The sequence below is a fragment of the Aythya marila genome (genome assembly GCF_965140915.1).
Source record: "Aythya marila genome assembly, chromosome: 2".
Taxonomy (NCBI): domain Eukaryota; kingdom Metazoa; phylum Chordata; class Aves; order Anseriformes; family Anatidae; genus Aythya; species Aythya marila.
Genome location: NC_139043.1, coordinates 91342947 through 91361901, shown reverse-complemented (window position 1 = coordinate 91361901; position 18955 = coordinate 91342947). Strand labels below are relative to the sequence as shown.

At 36.0% G+C, this 18955-nt stretch overlaps 1 protein-coding gene across 5 annotated transcripts in view; it reads left to right on the top strand.

Annotated features, from left to right (window-relative positions):
* PTPN3 (protein tyrosine phosphatase non-receptor type 3) overlaps positions 1-18955 on the top strand; it is a 126353-nt gene that overhangs the window by 48875 nt on the left and 58523 nt on the right. For all 5 annotated transcript variants that reach the window (XM_082753587.1, XM_082753586.1, XM_082753588.1 and 2 more), the window contains exons 8-11: positions 3014-3134; positions 7503-7590; positions 11560-11648; positions 15311-15374. In XM_082753587.1, the coding sequence (XP_082609713.1) occupies positions 3014-3134; positions 7503-7590; positions 11560-11648; positions 15311-15374 (362 nt within the window). The remainder of the gene's footprint in view (positions 1-3013; positions 3135-7502; positions 7591-11559; positions 11649-15310; positions 15375-18955) is intronic.

The window sequence follows — 18955 nt, the reverse complement described above, 5'->3', positions numbered from 1 at the left end:
GCTTATATTTTCTACAACTGTGCTTTGTGGGGCTGCCTGACATCTTTGTGGAAATAAAGAACAAGCCCAAACTGAACTCACAATTTTTGTGCTGGTAGTGTTCAACAACAAATTAACTTTTAAAACCAGAAGCAAGCAAATAGTTATCTTGGTCATGGAGCAGAAGGCTTGCATGTCAAAAATAACGTCATAAAAGTAGAACCACAGAAAGATTCAGTTTGGAAGAGGCTTCTTCAAAATCAGATGAGGTTGCTCAGGGCCCTTCCTGTTCAGTTTTGAGTCGCCATTGCTCAATTGTTCAATTTTCTTTAATTTTACCTGGTTATGATGAATTAAAGCGCAACAGATGATTAGAATGGGGAAATGTTTGGAGGAAAAAAATAAGTTACTTTTATCCTCACTGAGTCAGATGAATCTGCTGCTGCTGGCCTGTGTGATCAGAGCAGAAGCTATTTCAGGAGAAACTGATTGGAAAGGTCTTTACTAACAGCATCTCACCCCGTATCTTCTGGAGAAATCCATTAAAGAGCTAGAAACCTTATGGATTTTTCTTCCTGCTGAGGTCTTGATATGCCCTAATGCTTCTTTTTCCTATTTGGATAACTAAAATCCTGCACAAGAACATTACTCTTCCAAGATGTCTACTAATCAGCATTTATAGTTTCTCTTCAACTGTGACAGTTGGCTGGGGAGCTGGAGAAGCAAGTAGTACTCTGAGCTGCTCCCCTTGTTGACATGACCTCAGATAGCTAGGAGGAAGAGGAAAAAAGACCAGAGCCACCACCATATTGGGAAGAAGACCCTACATCATAACCAGTGAAGGAACAACAGTTGCCCTCTTTAGAGAAGGTAAAATTATAGTAAAAATATTCTTACCTAATAAAAATAAATGAAGCAGACAATTGCGTTGTCTAATTCCTGGCAATCTGGTCTCTTCCCATTGACGAGGATGTGATTCAAACTGACTGCAACAAAGCTCTGTCACCAAAAAAAAACATTAAAAATGTATGTTATGTTTCATAGAAAAGATGAGTTACGTTAATGGCTAATAAAGGTAAAAAGTCTTCAGTTGACTTCTGACATCCAGAATTGTGTTTCATTTTTCCGTTGTTACTAATGCGCCTACTTTGTATGAAATTTTCTGTTGTTTCATAGTCATAGCCTTGATCTTGATAGAAACTTTCTGTTAATATATAGGTATTCCTAAAATTATTTCTTCTTCTTGTTATACTTCTGGCTCTTCTGGCTTGTTTTCTTGTTTCATTTTGTTTTCTTCTTCTGAGGTGTGTTATTTGACAGCACTATTAAAATATGTGTTTTAGTTCTAATAGTAAATATTTACTCTTTTGCCAACCATTCTGATAATTTAAAGTTCAGGCTACCTTTTAAAAAACCTCAACACACTTCAGGAACACCTGTATTCAATATATCTAACAATGTTTATCATTCCAATTTTTATATAAGTACTCCACGCTGACAACTATGTGAGCAGCTGCACGTGTTTCTGACTGTATTTGATTAGAAACTGTTTTTTTTATCATGGTGGTTCACTTTCCTAAGCTCTTTACAAGTCATGCTTTTTGGATAAGCAAGTGACAAATACTTGTTATACCCTGCATTGCAGATACTTCATAGTTATTGTACCTGTAAGTTATTTCTGAAGTGCACAACATTTTTATTTTCTCCCTAGCCTGAATCATTTAAATCTGTCTTCTATGCTTTGTCTTTTCTGGGAAAATAGTGGTGATAGCATTGTTCCTAAATGTTTGTTCTTTGATTTAGTTGCAACCTGACATGCTGAAGTATTTGCAGTCTACACAAGTACTTTCTCTTGTGCTACTTTATACATCATACAAATAACTTCTGTGAAGCTTATTGCTTTGTAATAAAAACTTCATGCTCCTAGTAAAAAAAATAAAAATAAAATAAAGCAGAACACAGCACAAGTTCTAGTGATTTGCTTAAATATTCCATCATTTGGGGATTTAGTTTCTTAAGCATTTTGTGAAAGTAGTACAGTTCCAATGAAGTCCAGGTTTTAATTTACTGGCTTAATTGAAGCTAGGTGTATCTGTGCCAGTTAGGAACTTTATTTGAATCGACTGCCCTCTTGCTCCAAACCTTCCATCTTTATAACAAGTAAAAGGTTTGTGAATGTTTGTGTATGTCTTCCAGGACATAAATTAATGCTGACCTAATATTTAAAGAAAACTTGCGTGGACTGAAGCTATAGATTTATGGTCTTTTGTAATTTTGTTTGTTTTCAGTTTCACCATCTGTGGATAAGAACCAGGTTTTATCTAGTAACTATTTAAAAATCTACACTATTTAGTATCATTATTGAAGGGATAAAGCTTTAAGGATCGTTGGTTTTTTAGTATATTTGGCTGTAGATGTGTTTACTTTTGGTAGTAGCTTGGTAATGTTACATCTAAATCAGGAGTTATTTCTCATTCTGTATTAAATAACTTGTGCTCAGTTGTGGCAAGATTGAATTGTTAGGGCAGAGCCACAGTAGTTAGCTTGAACAGGTTTTACTTCCCAGTGTAGATAATAGATGCTTTTTAAGTGACAGGTCTTGTTGAAGACTTCTAATCTGTTATAGTCAAAGATATTTCAGTGTGATTTCACTTGTCTCACTGAAGCAATTTGCTTCCCTCTAATGTTATAGTATTCGTTGTCTGTGCCAACATGGCACGTATTGCCCATGTAGTGTTTTTACAGGTTGTGATGCAAAACTGTGGTTATATGAGTAAGTACTGAGTTTTTCAGTGCCTGAGATTATGGTTAGAGCGAGCATATTTTGGGAAACAAACAAACAAACAAAAATTTCCATTGATGTCATAAAATTTGCTGCATTCAAAACTGTTTGTCCTGTGGGAAATAATTTGTGATTACTTGCTTTTCCCCATATACATGCATATTTTGTCATATTTTAACTAGGAGGAGGGATTTCTTCTAAATGGTAATTAACTATGTAAACTTTCTATGTGTGTTTCTTGTTTTCTAACAGCACAACTTGGAGACTATAATGCTTCAGTACATCATTCAGGATATCTGTCCAATTACAACTTTATACCAGAGCAGAACAAAGATTTTCTTACCAAAGTAGAATCTCTACATGAACAACACAGGTAACATTAACTTGTAATTCTCTTGTGCCCCATGAGTTCTTAAAGAAAAAAAGAAGGGGGGGATGCAAAAAGGAAGATTCAAGATTTTAGTGGTTTTATTTTGTATAACTTCTATTATACAAAATACTTGTTTTTTTAGCACATAAGTGCAAAATACATGTTTTTCAGTGTGTGATGCCAATGTGTTAAAATGTATAAATAAATTTCTAGTTATAACAAGTAGGTCAGTTAACATTATACATTAGTACAACAGTAACTATCTAGAACGCTGTACTAGATGTTTGAGGCTTTTTGGATCAAGGGCCTTTGCCTTGAAAAGGCCCATTTCTGAAATCATACAGGTTTTTTATCCACATATGGAGGGGATATGGTGGCAGGGGGAAGACCAATACTCTTAGTGCTTTTACTCCACTCTCCTGAGTGTAATATAAAGGCTGCAATTGATTGTTCCAGTTGAAGTCTACTGCTAATTACTCTTGCTAACCCTGCTGATTTGTTCCCTGTAAGACTGCAGATATAGAATTAGTGGTGTCGATCAGATACTTGCATGCTGCATACAAATATGTTAACCTAAGAAATTGCTGCTTACATTTGAACAAATGAAATCTGAGTCTAGAGACTCATACTCTGTCCTTATCTTTATTTTTTTTATTGCAGCAGAGCTAGTTTGCCGTCCTCCCATTTTCTCTGATTTCTTGTTTTCTGCCCTGAAATATCTCCATTTTCCTCAACCCCTAATATTCCGTTTTTTTTGTTTGTTTGTTTTTTTGTTTTTTTTTTTTTGGCCTTCTTTCAGTACTCTCACCTCTTCTTTGTTTCTTTACCAGTGGTAGAGTTAGTGAGGTATAGTGGGTAGTTCTGAACTTCATGAGTGCTGCCTAGCCCAGTCCAGAGCATGCATGCGGTTGTCATTTATGGGGATATAATGGCAATAACCATTGAATTCATGCAGCATCTGTTCCTTTAGCATAGGTACTTACCAGGACTGCTTTCTGAGCCTTTCATCTGCAGGAACACAATACCTGAGGCTTCTATTTCTTCCCAATTAATTCAGTTTCCAAAAGGCTCAGAAGTCCTTAGTGAGGAACATGTAGATGTGAATTAATAAATACGGCTGTCATTAGGAAGAAGTTGACTTGGAGATTACCAAGGGAAGATTCTGAGGAGTCTTTGAGTGGGTAGGTTGAAGTCATGGCCTTAGTGCTGTCGTAGCCGATGACCAATTATGTCCTGCAGAAAACAGACTAGAGATTACCTGTGGTCTATATGAAGGGGTGGTTGAGTCTGTTGAAAAGAATTTTCCTTTCTGGGACCTTTCAGTGAAGCTGACGTTTTCAGTGAATGTTTTTTGGTAGATTGAAGCCATCATGATCATGAAGTCTAAGTGCTCTATTTTAAGCACTCTATTCACGTAGGTTATAGAATTAAAGTTACAAATAGTAATACTTGAATAGGCTGCATTAGCAAAAATGTTTCTTTATTCACTTATAGCCTTTTAAAAAACTTTGGTTTTCAGGACTATTTATTTCTTAGTGCAGGGAGAGGCAGACAAGTTTAGTGTATTCTAGTAGTATCTATTACATCTTCCTTTGGCATGTATTGTGAATATTAGAGACGTGGTTTTTTTTTTTTTAATGAAGCCAGTGCTGGTAACATAATTGACAAGAACGATTATGGTGTTCACTGGGCCTTCCAAGAAGGAAATATGAAAGGGAAAATTTCTCATCTTATGATTTGAATCATCTTATGGCTTCTCCTCATCTCACTGAGGAGAACAGTGTTTTGAAATGAAATTCCTACTGATCTGAAGTGAGTTGGTAGTATTTGCAATAGGCCATGTGAAATATCTGAAAATTATTATCTCTTTTATAAATTAGATTACAGGGTTGCAAAGCCAGCCCTATGAGCATCTGTTCTTCATTCTTTCATATCCATCCTTTGGGAAACTTTTGTGGAGACAAATTAAAAGGTCATAATTGCTGAAATGCAATATAGATTTGAGAAGCCATACTGCTTCATATCTTTTATAGCTTTGCTCTATTTTCAAACTGATTTTTGTATTTTGCCAGATTTGAGAAGGTAGGTAGTTCTATGATTAAGTTTATGTGAGACACTTCAGTGTGCAGTAGCTGTTGGGAAAGCAACCATTTTCATATCAAGTCGGTAAAGCTTCAGAAATATTCCTTCTGTGTTCATAACTCTGTAGAGTGATTTTTTCATTCTGTATGTGTTTTTATTATTATTTTTATTTTTATCTTTTAACTTAAGCACCCAGAGTTCATAAGGTGTGGCTATTACCGAAACTGGTACTGCTATCCCAGTGCTTGGTAGATTTAGCTGTCAGTTTGAAGAAATGGAGGCATTTGAAACTTCATACTGTGCTTACATTCTACATGATTGTTAGTCTTTCGGTGTCAACAGCTATAATAACTGTAAGGAGGTACAAAAATCAGTTTCCTCCTGCCTGTTTATTTCACTGAGTAACTACTACCTGCTTAAGAACCTGTGCTTTAGCTTTCTCTTTATTAGAGTAGGAGGTGAAACAGAAAAAAGTCTTAGTGCTGAGGCATTTTTAGTGGCCTTTCAAGACACAAGACTTGATTGATCTGCTGTACATGATGCATGCAAGCTGAGAATTAAAACTTGCAAGCATGTCTTGTTGGTATGCATCAGACTTTCCCCACCTTTCTGAAAAGTTCTTGATCCAAATTTTAAAGATGACAATGATATACTGCTGCAAACAGCAGGTGTTCTGAATACAACAGTAGCCATTGTGTTGGTTTTTCCCCCTCGGCCTTTTTGATATAAATTGACCTTGTGTCTTCTGCTATTTTATTTTTTTTGAAATCAAGGTGCAGTAGTCAGTGTAGATGTGGGTCTCAGTAAGTAGTTGTCTGCAAGCAGCTTATTTTACTTGTAGTCTTTATTCTAATGTTGTGACATATTCAAGCCACACTTCTGGCAATGGCTTTCTGGCTCAGGATCACTTCCAGTCTTTCTAATTGGTTTTATGGGGCATAATGTAATATTTCTTAGAGTGGCAGTTTCGGGGAAGATTAGTATGATGGTCTGGGATTGAAGAGGATGGATAGGTAACTTGAAGTAATAGATGTCCATCTTTTGAGGTAACACTTCCTTTAAAAAAAAAAAAAAGGAATTGCTGCTTTATACAGGATGCCTTTCTATCTGGAGTACTAACTTCATATAATGTTACATGTTTTTCTTACAAGTTGTTGGTTTAAATTACATTTGATTAACATAATTTTGTCCTTAGTTTCAGAAGAATTCTTTTACCTGCACTTAGTTGTAGCTATGATAGAAAAGACATCAGATACCATCCTGCTTCGATGTCTGTAGGTAATAACCAGTTGGTCTCTGGTCTGACACTTCTCCAACATGCTGTAGTGCCTGCAGCATTGGTCTGCACTGCAAGGCCAGGATCATTGCTGTCAAAGCACAATGGCAGTAGGCTACAGCAGGTTCTGGATTAGTGGGATGTTGTTGGATCAGTTCACAACAGAGAAAAACTTCTTCGCCCTACAATTTGTTGGAAGCAATTACCTTTTTATCATAAGTAGGGGATCTTGTGTAGCTGCACTTCGATCCTCTCAGGTGAATAATTAGTAGGCTGCATGAGATAACTATCTAGGTAGAGATTACTTTTGGATTCTTTGTTTTTTAAAGCTCCTAGTCAATTCCATGTAGCCCTTCCATAAAGTTATAAAATCAGTTTATTAGATGTGGGAATGTTTGAGTTCTTCTCTTTGAAAGCAAACATCTCACAGAATCTTAGAAGTTTCCTAGAAAACTGTGAGATAGATTCCTTTTAAGTCTTGCACACATCTAGCTGCAGGGGAAAATGGATTTTAGGACTTTATGTTTATTAATTATGGATAAACTCAAATGGTTCTTCCTTGGTGAGTTTTACAATTTTAACTTGTTTAATATTCTCCCTCCCTCTCCCACTGTATTTTTGAGTAGATTCCTGCTTCTAATCTTTCTTCTAAATAGCTTTCTTCTGAGAGGCTATGCAATATAGAATGTATAGGGATAGAGCTTCTCATTGTAGAAGAAGCCTTTGCAGGGGAATTGTTTCTTCACCCCTGTAAACAAAACAGGTAAAAATGATTTTTCTAAAAATATTGGTGCGGAATGGCTGAGGTGATGACACTGGTTTTGGTTTGCTCAATTTTGAGAGGTGTTTAGGAGGCCCTTCACAAGTTAAACGCTTTGTGGCACTATTTAATGAAGTTTGTATGTCAGACACTGGGCTGTAGGATTCTTTTTTTTTTTTTTCTGCATTTGGAATAAAAGTAATTTTATGTCTCTTATTTTTGACTCTGGTCTGCATCTTTTTTTCTCTTTTAGTGGCCTCAAGCAATCTGAAGCAGAGTCCTGCTACATAAATATAGCGCGAACACTTGATTTCTATGGAGTGGAATTGCACAGTGGTAGAGTATGTTTACATTGCAATATTTCACTTGGATTTTTTTTTTATACACCTTTTTGTAGATATATTCATAGCAGTACAAACAGTAGCATTTTTTGGGGGGGGGAGGAGTACAAAGGAAAGGAAATGGTCAAAGTGATCAAAAATATGAACTGTCTGTGCTCATAACAACTGATAAGAACATCAGGACAGGCCACTTATGAGACCATTGTTAAGATATCTTGATTCAAATGCAGTGGTTGTGGGTAAGTAATCTAGAATACATAAACAAATTTCTTATGTTCTTGTCTTCTGACAATGTAAAAAGTTACCCGTAAATGTTAAGTAAGTATCTTCTTAAACCTGACATTGTCTAGATTCATTGTGCATTGCCATCTCTGTCACGTTTCTGCCATACTGAAGAACCCTTTACTGTCACACTTGAGATTTCTTTGTGTGCCCTTAACTTGACCAGTCTATTTCTTTTAATTTCTATTGTAGCACAGTATTTTGGTAAGCAGCCTTATATTCCAAACTTTCACCATGAGACAAGCATTCCATTCTCTTAATATTCATGGGATGCTGTTTCTGAAAATACTTCAGTTTCCATAATCCTTCCCAAATTGTAGGCCACTGAAATGCACCCAGGTTGTCAGTTATGGTCATACAGTGTCCCAGCCCACTGTCCTCTCTACTTGACATTTTTAACCAAACAAAATTTCATTGCAGTGTGCTGGACTGCTCTCTGCTCTCCAGCAGTGTCTTCTGGAGATACCTGCTTAAACAGCACATTTCTGTTTTCCAGCAGAATTTGAGTGAAAGCCTTCTCTATTCCAGGCTGCTAAGATGCAGACTGTCTTGCTAATATTTCAGTCCAAATTAGTATTTTTGTTACAATTCGTATATTTTTTTTTAATAAAGCCTATGAGAAAAGTAATAGTAATGCATTTTATCAGAGTGGACATTCCTGGCATTCTGTTTTGGTAGATACTCTTTCATTTGCTAAGTGCTTTGCCTGTGCTGCAGCAGCCCTACAGATGCATGTTCATCCTTTGGTCTCATCTGGTAGCTCATGTTGGCTGTAAACATTTTTCTGATGTTTGAAACAGTCTGCTACAATGGTCTCTGTTTCTGAAGTTTGCGGTGAAGGCTGGATGTCCATGCTTCCCCGTGCTTTGGCTGAGGCTACTACATTATACGCCAGCTTTAGCAGAGATTTTTGGCATTCCTCTTCATAGCCTCCCATGCTTAGTACTGCTCTTAAATCACTCTTCCTATTTTGTCAAATCCCAGTGCTTTGAACAATTGCTAGCAGAAGCTAGTTATAAAACTGTCTTTTTGAAAGGCTTTTGTCTCTGTGAATCCTTATGATTCAGCTCTTCCCTTGCTGCTAAAATAAAGTCTTGGTCCTCTTAGATATTCTATATGGCAAAGAAGCCAGGTAACAACTGGGTTTTATACTAATGGCCAAAAGAAGCTGGTGCAGGTCAAGCACTTTGCAGAAGTTGTGTGAGCGTTTTTCTAGCGACCAAACATGACACTTGCAGTAGTGAATTAATCTGAGTTCAGTTTTCATCTGCAATCGCTTTTACTTTACTCTGAAGATCAGCCTGAGCTTTTAAAAGTGTTATATTCTAAATTGAAATACTATTAAGAAACTCAAGAGGGTGAATTTAATACCTCAAAACTAAGAATTTAGGAAGCCTCAATAAAATCTCCTTTTTGCACTGTCATCTGATGAATAATTAGTCTGATATTAACCCATCTTTCATTTTTATTCAGAGGAAGGGAGCTTGTAGAAAACAAAGGGAAACTTGAACCATGCTATTTCCACATCTATGAAAGTCCAGATGTCAATTGTAATTAAAAAATGACTCACTGTTTAACTAAGAAGATCCCTGGCATGATCATTTTTTAGCATTATAAGTGTTTTTTTATGACTATCTCTATAAAGAAATAGGCAAAAAGAAAAGCATATGTGTGATAGACAATTCTTATTTGTGTGGATTAATGGTACAAATGTTTTGAAAGGGAAATGACTGCACATCTACATCTTCTTTCTATTGTAAGAACCAATTTTCTGCTAGTTAAAGGTTTTGTTTTTCTTCATTTCACAAACCTTACTTGTTTAACACAACAATTCATTTTAATAATATAATTAATTATAATAAATATCGTGGAAGATTTTGGACAGAGGTGGGAGGGCAGTTTATTCTGGCACAGCTTCTGAAAAAAAAGAGTAGTTTTGGCCTAAATAATCCCCATTAAGTGTTTAGCTAATCCTATTTCTGCTGAATCACATAGTTTTTCTGGTTTTTCTCCTAAAGCTGTTTTCCTTCAGACTATTGATTTTTGAAAGCTGGAACTTGGAGTAAGCTTCACATGCCAATAAAACAGATTTCTGCCCCGCATTAGGTTGGCGTTAGCATGGCAGGGGCAGCTAAATTACATCCGATGCATCTGCTAAGGATACTCAGTTTTCTCCCAATTGTATTAAAATACATGGATGCCAGTTTAGGATTACTGTAATACGCTGACACAGCTCCGGCAATCCAGGAGCTTTTTCAGATGGACATTCAACTACCTCCTGCAGCAGCACTCTTTGGAAAAGTGGGGCAGTGGGTATCTAGGGATTGGTAATCGTTTCAGTTGACTCTGCACTACCCAGAGAATAAGCTTATTTTGACAGCAACCTACATAATAATTTTCCTATATTAAACTCTCAGAAATAGAATCAATGTCTGTCTCATCTTCTCAGTATTTGGTGCCAATGCACTATTTATTAAATAGGTTATGCTCTTTCTCTGTGAACTGCTATGGTATTTCACTGGAGGTTTTTAAACTGTTTTGCAAATTGAGTTCAGCTTCATTCGGTCATATACCTGTATCATACTTTTATTCAACTATTTTTAAAGGATTTACTGTAGACTTTCCACTATTTTTAGACTGTATGGTGCATGGTCTATTCTTCTGTACCTTACAGAAGAAAGGTCTTGTTCTTCTGTACCTTAGGAAGAAATGAGGGTTGGATGTACAAGATGACTCTGTATTAAATGAGCACAGAGTACCATCTAGAGGAGCAGCTAAGCTACAGGCTAAGGCTTTAAGAGAATACGTTACCTTTGACCATCTCTTATAAAATATTCTGAAGCTACTTTTGAGTCAAACCTGGGATTTTAACCAATGGGTTCCATGTTGACATGTAGATTTATGCTTATATTCAGCTCTGATTAGAAACTTGTGTATAATGTACTAGAACATGTCAATCATAATGAAATGTAACTTCTGTAACATCGATTTAAATTTAACTTAAAATGCACCTTTCAGCTCCCACTCCCCATTTTTTGTATACTCAAATGCTCACTTATATATAACTATTTATTCTCTCTTGTCTATCTCACTAGACATAATGCTGTTGTAAACTTATGGATGAGTTTTTCCAGTTAAGCATGTTAAGCTAATACACAGTTTCTTGTTTTAATTAACAACGGATTCAGTTTTGTTTATCAAATTTTCATATACACATGCATGTTCCTCTAGCATACTCCCATATGCAGAATTGTAGTCACCTCCTGCCCAGTCTTTATTGTCAAGATCTCTTTGAAAATGATGAGGAATTATTTCTTTTGTCTTAGAATAAGATAATTTGTGTCTAGTTTCCAGAACTGTGACACTTAACCTGGTTGATCTTGGAAGTACTTCAACTGATTTCCCATCACTGAATTAATGTAAGGGCTTGAAATGTTAGTCTGATGCTGACCTAAAGAATATCTAATGTAGTAAGATGAACATTAAAGCTTGTTTTAATGATTGAAATACCTAGCAGGTAGGATCAAAGGAAAGACATGCGTAAGAATAAAAATCCAAATAAGTTGATTGAATTCTTGCCTCAGGAGTTATACTTCAAGTATAGAAAACTTGAAAATGAATTTATAAGTAAATAACTGGGAATAACACAAACTACATCTCTGTTCTTACATTATTTTTCTCTTGCAGGATCTGCATAATCTAGATCTCATGATTGGGATTGCATCCAGTGGAATTGCTGTGTATAGAAAACTCATCTGCACAAGCTTCTATCCCTGGTAAATTCCTTTATTAACAAAAAATTACATTTAATCTTTTAAATAGAATTTCCATTTGCTTTAATGCTTATTCCCAGGAAGCCTACAGTACACAGATTTGTTTTTTATAGGGCATGATGGTACTTCCTTGTGCTGAGAGAAAAATTAAACCTGTTGCCTAGACTTTTCAATTCAAAAGGCTTTTGAATTACTTGCTTTATGTGAAGTCTCGATTGAGTCCATTCACTTAGAGGAGTTACTATATCATTAGGAGGACCTTGTGGTTTTAAAGATTTCTACTGTTGTACCTAGACACATTTCCTCACATAAGTTGCAACAGTTTTTCTGGAGAATGTATTCAGTAAGATGATGTAATATTCTTAATCGTGACAGGAAAGTGCATTTCAGTAGGTTGTACTGGCTTTTTGCTGAACTGTACAAAAAGGTGCCTGTTAGCAATATTCCTTAAATGCACGAGTCATTCTATCCATTCATTATGGTTCATTATGGATTAACAGGTATTTCTAGGAAAAAGTAATAAGATAGGTTTCAATTTGAATTTCAGTGGAAAAATGTACTGCATAGTCTCTGGATTTTTTTTCTTTGCTGTGAATTGTCTTTCAACTCACTTGAGTATACTGTAGCCATCCTCAATACATGTCAATAATGTTTTCATACAGCACAGTAGCATCTTGCATTTATCCATCTCTAATGCACACTAAAGCGTAGAAGACTTCTATCTCTCATCTTTATGCCCTGAGCTTTGCCCTTTCATATGTCAGTCTCTCAGCTTCTTTAAACAGCTGCAGGTTTTTAAAATGCTCAGCTGGAGGCACATTTTCTGCCTTCTGCAGGTCTTGTTTGTAGTGTATGCATTCAATTTCTTTTTAGACATCAAAGCAGGATGCATCTTGGTACTACCTGGAGTTTCAATGTATGTTGGCTGCGTTGAAGGTGTGCAGCTAAGGAGACTCCTTAAAGAACATTTTATGCTTTAGAACACAGAAAACATTCAGATAATTGAAATTGTATTTAGTCATCTTATGTAACACCATTTGTAATAAGCAGCTCTTCCTGTGAACTGGGAGAGCTTCAGCATAAATGTGGTGGAACTCAAGGTGGCAGCAGACACCATCAGAGCGCTCTTTCCAGCACAGTAAGTAAAATACTCTGCAGCATTAATGGATGACAACAATACAACTGTGCCATATGGTGGTAGTCAAAGGGGACCAAAAGTTTTCAGCAATGGAGGCAGTGAGAGTGTACTGTCTTGGCAAAAGGAAGGTTTTCAATCAAAGCGACTTATGTAAGAAGCTCACTGATCAGTCAGAGGCAATGCAAGTCAGGATGGGTTTATAAAATAAATTTGGATTTAACACAGTGAGCTCTGGGAAATTATTCTTGGGGTGCTTGACTGTTATGTGATAGTTTCCAGGTCTTTTTGCAAGTAAAATATCTTAAAATATATGAGCTCTCTGTTTTATATCAGCAGCAATTAAGATTGTACATTAAATGCTATTCAGTGTATGCAGTTTCTTTGCTTTGAAAACTTCAGAGAAACTGCTACAGGAATATATGCTACATTACTAGTTAAAATCAAAACCCCACTCAACCAAGTGTTACATAGAATATGACAAAAACTTCTGAATCTTCCTTGAGCAAAGTATGAGACATACAGTTAAGAAATATTTTTGCTTCAGGTCAGAAACTACCAGCTGTTAACAGCGAGTGCCAGGACAGAACTGCCAAGATGATCAGAAATGAATAACTCTGCCCACTAAGTGATAAACCTGCTTTGACCCTTGTGAATGGTAGAGGAATACAGGAGCCAAAAGATTTATCGTTATCCCTAAGTTTCAGCTACTGTATACTTTAAAACTTAGTGTCAGAATTCAGTTAGCTGCATAGTCACTTGGACAGACTATTGGTGAGTGATGGGGCAGCTGAGCCACTAGTTGGAATAGGAATAACTGCATTCCATTCAGCTCATGTTCTGGATGTGGCACCTTCAAGTACTCGTTAAATCTAAATCCTTCAATACCTTAATCTCTTCCTTTTTTTTTTTTTTTTCTTTTGTGGCTTGTGCTATATGCGAACATTCCCTTGACTAATAGGCAGGGTGCTGCAAACGATTTTGAGTTAGTGTTAAATAAAACTGTCAGATTAGTAACTGTTCTTTGTCACCGAATTAAAGAGGTTTAGTTGTGCTTTAAGAAGGATGAATAGAGTTAAGAGGCATACTGTGCGTAGAGGAGAGTCAAAATAAAAAGACTTAAAGCCCTGGTTTGACATGAAGTGATTATGTGGCCATGCAGTGAATTGTTTTTAAAAAGTGGGGAGAGATGAGAGAGTTCTGTTATTTTTAGATGTTGTCTACCTTTTTGTTGGTTGGAGGGTTTTTTTGCTTAGTTTGCAAGATTAGTTGTTTGTATTTTCTGTTTCTGCTGGTACTACATTAGCTAAGAACAGGGAGTGACAGCGGCTGTGTAAGCTGAGAGCAACTCCAAACACTCACTCGCTTTTTCAAGTGTGAGCTAAGCCAAGAAGCGTGGAGGGAAAGAACCAGTAACCCAAAACTTGAGCAGTACTAGTTCAGCTAGGGTGGCACGAGGATTAAGACGGATGGATTTAAATTAGTTCCACTTCAGTAAATAAACTGAAAATTGATATGGCTTACTGGCGACATGGGAATACAAAACTTTTGTATATACAGTACACATCATTACCACTGGAAGCAGCAAGTCAGATGGCACAAGTATTTCCAGAAGGAGAAGTAGATATGATTTAAACCTTCCATTAACTTGCACAATTTGGTTGCAAAGAATGCTGTGGATGAAATTCCTGTTTCTTTGTGGCTCTGTAATTGACAGAGATTTTTGGACATGAGCATGCATTTGGTTATGTAGATAATTTAGATGAATCTTGTTTTCTTGTAGGAACATTCCTGGGCACCTCGAAGTTTACTTAATTTAGCAAAACTGCTAAGGATATAATTAAAATGGAAAGTGTTTAAGCACCAATTGCAACGTAATTCTAACCTTAAAAAGTCTTTATCATACAGTGTATACATAGAAAAGACATGTTCAGTTCTGCTACATAGTTTATGTAGTATTTTTATGCAGTATTAATAAGTGAAATATACATTAACACTTGCATTTTTTATCCTTCAGGTTTGACTTTAATTACAGTGTTTTAGTTGTTAATAAAAGTGAACTATCTTTTAACATTCCACGTCAGTTTTGTGAAGTCTTGGAGAAATTTCAGATACTGTATGACCAACCTTGTCATGTCATTAAGGTCTTAAATTTTGTTCGTTTAGTCACAGTTGTCATATGATTCTTAAGTTATACAAACTTGACACGTTTAACATTCGTGCAGCTAGTAAAGGATGTCATCAAGTTTTTGCTGCAAGAATAGATTTAGTGGGAGAGAATTGCTATGTGAGCTATTTAAAGAGGAAATGAGGAAGAATCTTAATTTTAAAAAGACCTTTCCTTCTTAGCTATTTTTTTTCTTGAAGTTTCTTGAATCTATATACCACTCAGCACTCAGGAGATGGTTGCATATTATTTACTGAATATTTAACAGCTGTAATCTTTTAGACTGCACACAGTATTATTTTTAATTGCTTTTTTTCCCTCTAGGCATTATTTAGTATTTCATGGTCTGTCTCTCTCTTTCAGGGTGAATATATTAAAAATTTCCTTTAAAAGGAAAAAGTTTTTTATACAACAACGGCAAAAACATGTAAGTAGTCATTTCACTTTGTTTTGATTAAATGGTTGTGTTCAAATTTTTGGCCTTAAAATACAGACAATGGAGGGCTGGATCTGTAGGTGCTATTTTATGATAGTTTGCTTTTGAAATTCTGTTTCATTAACTTGCCCTTGCTATCATGGTCCTTTTTATGCTTATTCTGCTTCCCATTTTTGTTTCCTTTCCAACATGGAGTACTTCAACCTTCAGTCTGTTGGACCGTGTCCTTTTAACGAAGGTATATTTACCCCTGCAGACTTGGGGGAAACACAGATGTTCATCCCCTCTCTAGATTTAGTAACCTAGCATTTTTCTTGCAAGTAACTGCTGCTCTTTTCCTGGCTCACTGTGCCCTGTAGAGCACCTTATGGCATTGAATCTGCTGAACAGCTGCTTATCCTGTCTGGGAGAACTTTGTGAAGTCCCTTCTGGTTTTGGAACTCAGAATTCTGGGGGAGAGGAAGGTACCTGGAGGAAAGGGGAGCTCTGCTGCTGACAGATACGAGATTGGGAACGGGGATAGTGCATAACCCAGCGAACACAGATTGCTAGAGAAGTCTTTTTTGGTTTTGATTGATTTTTCGGTGGTTGTTTTTACCCAAAAAGGGGAGTATTTTCTTTTTTTTTTTTTTTTTTCCCCCTAGATTGGGTATTTTGAAAACTTAAGGAGTGTGCATACATGTACACATTCCTGTGTCAGGGCTCCTGTGTAAAGAAAGTTGAAATCTAGAGGTATTGCTGCTGCACTAATGCGTGGATGCAGATGGAGTGCACCAATGATAATATTTCGTCTTGTGGGTATCATTACCTACCAGCGAAGTGTCTCAAGTTTTTTTCAAACCATAGGTTTCAAAACATTATTTGTATGTAAATTTTTTTCAGTGTGTTCAAATATGTTTTACTATGTAAAGAAATGAGTGAGTAGTAAGTCACTACTTGTGAGTTGAATTGTATTACGTGATGTATTTGTATTACATGTACAAGTATCACTTTCTAGATTTGAGATCTAAAAATTCACTGATTAGTAGTGTTAAATTCCAGGTATTTTTCATTATATACACTGGGAAAATAAACAGCAGCAGAGTTCTGAGAGTGATTAGTAACAATGGATAGTAAAATGAGGGTACTTACAGGATTTTAGAATCTGGAAGAATGAGGTGCCAATTAGTGACAGTCTCTGGACTTTAGCAATGAACACACATTTTAAATGCTTTGTCAAACTGAAATTCTCTTTCTGGAGACCAGTGTCACTTTGAAAAGAGCAGCATTTTTTGGAGTTTGATCATTTGAACTTTTGTTAAATGATGACAGGTCAAGGACCTTAATTTTTTTTTTATTTCATTTTTTTAACTAATCTCCTCTTAGGTAATCATAGTTCTTTACTTTATAACTCATTGAGATTACAGTAACGCACACTGTGTCCTGCTTAAAATTCTACAGCACTGTAGGAAAAGTAAGGTCAGCCGCATGACCTTTCACTCTTTCTCAGTAAATATGAAAAAGCAGACCAGGTGTGCTATTAAGTCTGTAGATATAGTCATCCTGGTCAATTATCCCCCTTTGCTTGAAGTTTAGGGTAGCAGTCCACATCTCTGCAGTCCTTTAATGGTTCTGCTTTGAACAGTCTGCTGTTGTAATGCAGGGGGAGCAAGGGGGCAGCTGGAATACTGCTGCTTTTCTCCTAAATGCTGGGTCACTTGAGTGGTTTCTGAAGGCAAATGTCTGAGGCAGTGTCATCTTTTTCTTGGAAGTGCATAAGGAAATAGTTAAATAAGGCTTTAAGGAAGGGAGACAGAAGAACGTGGGGAAAGAAGAGCAGATACTGCATATTAGTCGTCAGGTTTTAATTCAAGAAGGCAACAGTGCTATAACATCTCAGAATTTAGCATGTCGTATGTAGATTTCTTTCCAAAATCTACAGTTCTTAAAGGCTATGGATTTGCAGTCATCTGGGATACGCCATGTTTCATTGATTTATTCTCCTTATTTTCCTTGCTCCTTTTTTTTTTTTTTTTTTTCATTTCCTTACACCACTGTTTTGAAGAATCAATTTACCTTCTCTCTCACTCTTCATTACTCACCTCCTCTTTTACCATCCTACTGCTTCAGTCTATTGATCAGCTCCTTGATAGAAGTGTGCAATATTTCTGTTTCTACTGAAGAGCTACATAAGGACCGGGAAGCAAGACTGATGAATCAGTGAATGTCTGATGTTTTAAAAGCTCGTGATACTGAGACTTAAAGGTGTAAGATTTATGGTAGGAAGAGGAGCTATGCTGATTTACAGACAACATTTTAAAGCTTCCAAAATGGAACTTTATATCAGATGTGCTTATGTAACGCTTAAAAATAACTGCTCCTTTTTTGCATTTTAGCATATATTTTTTACTTCCTATGCTGTAGACATTCCCAAATTCTCTGTGAATGTAATAGGCATTGAGTTCAGAGATGAGATGAGAGTTCTTCCTGATGTTTAAATAGCAAGATGCGCATTTTAGCCATGTTCTCTTTACCTTAATGGCCACAATTTTTTCTAATCCTCACTTCTTGAGAATGACTAAAATAACATTCTTTAGGAACTTGTGTTGAGAAGGATGATAGGCACTAAATCTGTGGAACCCATTAAAACCTTATTCATCCTATAAAATAGTGAATTGATTTAATGGCATGTGAGGTGGCCTGTTAGTGAGCCAGATAGTTAATAAAAGTTTTTGTTTGTTTGTTTGTTTTTTTAATTGAAAAACAATATATTTTTCTAAAACTTCTTAAAAGTATTTGTCTCAGTATGTGTCTATATTTAAACTCGCAGCCCAGTTAAAAGTATTTAGGAAGATTCTGTGTCAACAGTTGGGATAAACGCACTTGTGACCAAGATTTGCTACTCTTTTCAAACCTAAATTTAAACATGGAGAACTAGGTATACTTAATTCCTTACCTTTATACAATGGCTTTTCAGTGTAACTGAGATGTTCAGATAAGCTAATTTTTATGCCTATTGAAAGACCAATGCTCTAGACCAAAAAAATCAACCCCGAGTATTTCCTTTAATTTGTTATATAAAACACTTCAAGAGGTATTTAGCCAACAGAATAGGTTAGAAATGCTTTTTGTCATTAAAGCTTTAAGTGCTGTGTGCTTTTTATCTTGCAAGAAATTCTGAGTTAAAATTTCACAGTGTCTGCACACATTATCTTATATAAACTAATTAGAAGTAACTGTGGTGAGCTGACAAAGATGAATTGGTTCCAGCATGCTTGAGGGTCAAAGAGAGAACCCTACTTAAAAAATAAAATAAAAATGTTTCTTGTTTTAATAGATATAGGAAGAATACGCCTGATAGATTACAATCAGTTAAACACTTTGTAATGCCTAAGTGATATTAAAGGGCAAACCCTTTTTAGCTTTCTCTTGTGATTCTCATTGTTTGCTGAGTTTTGCTTTGTTTACAAAATAGAGAATCTGTAAGTGAAGTCATTGCAGTAGCTCAAGTGTTTTGCACAATGTGGTGTTGATCTCTGATACCTGATATTTAACAAATGTTACGGAGAAAGAAAAAGAATACAAGGAATACC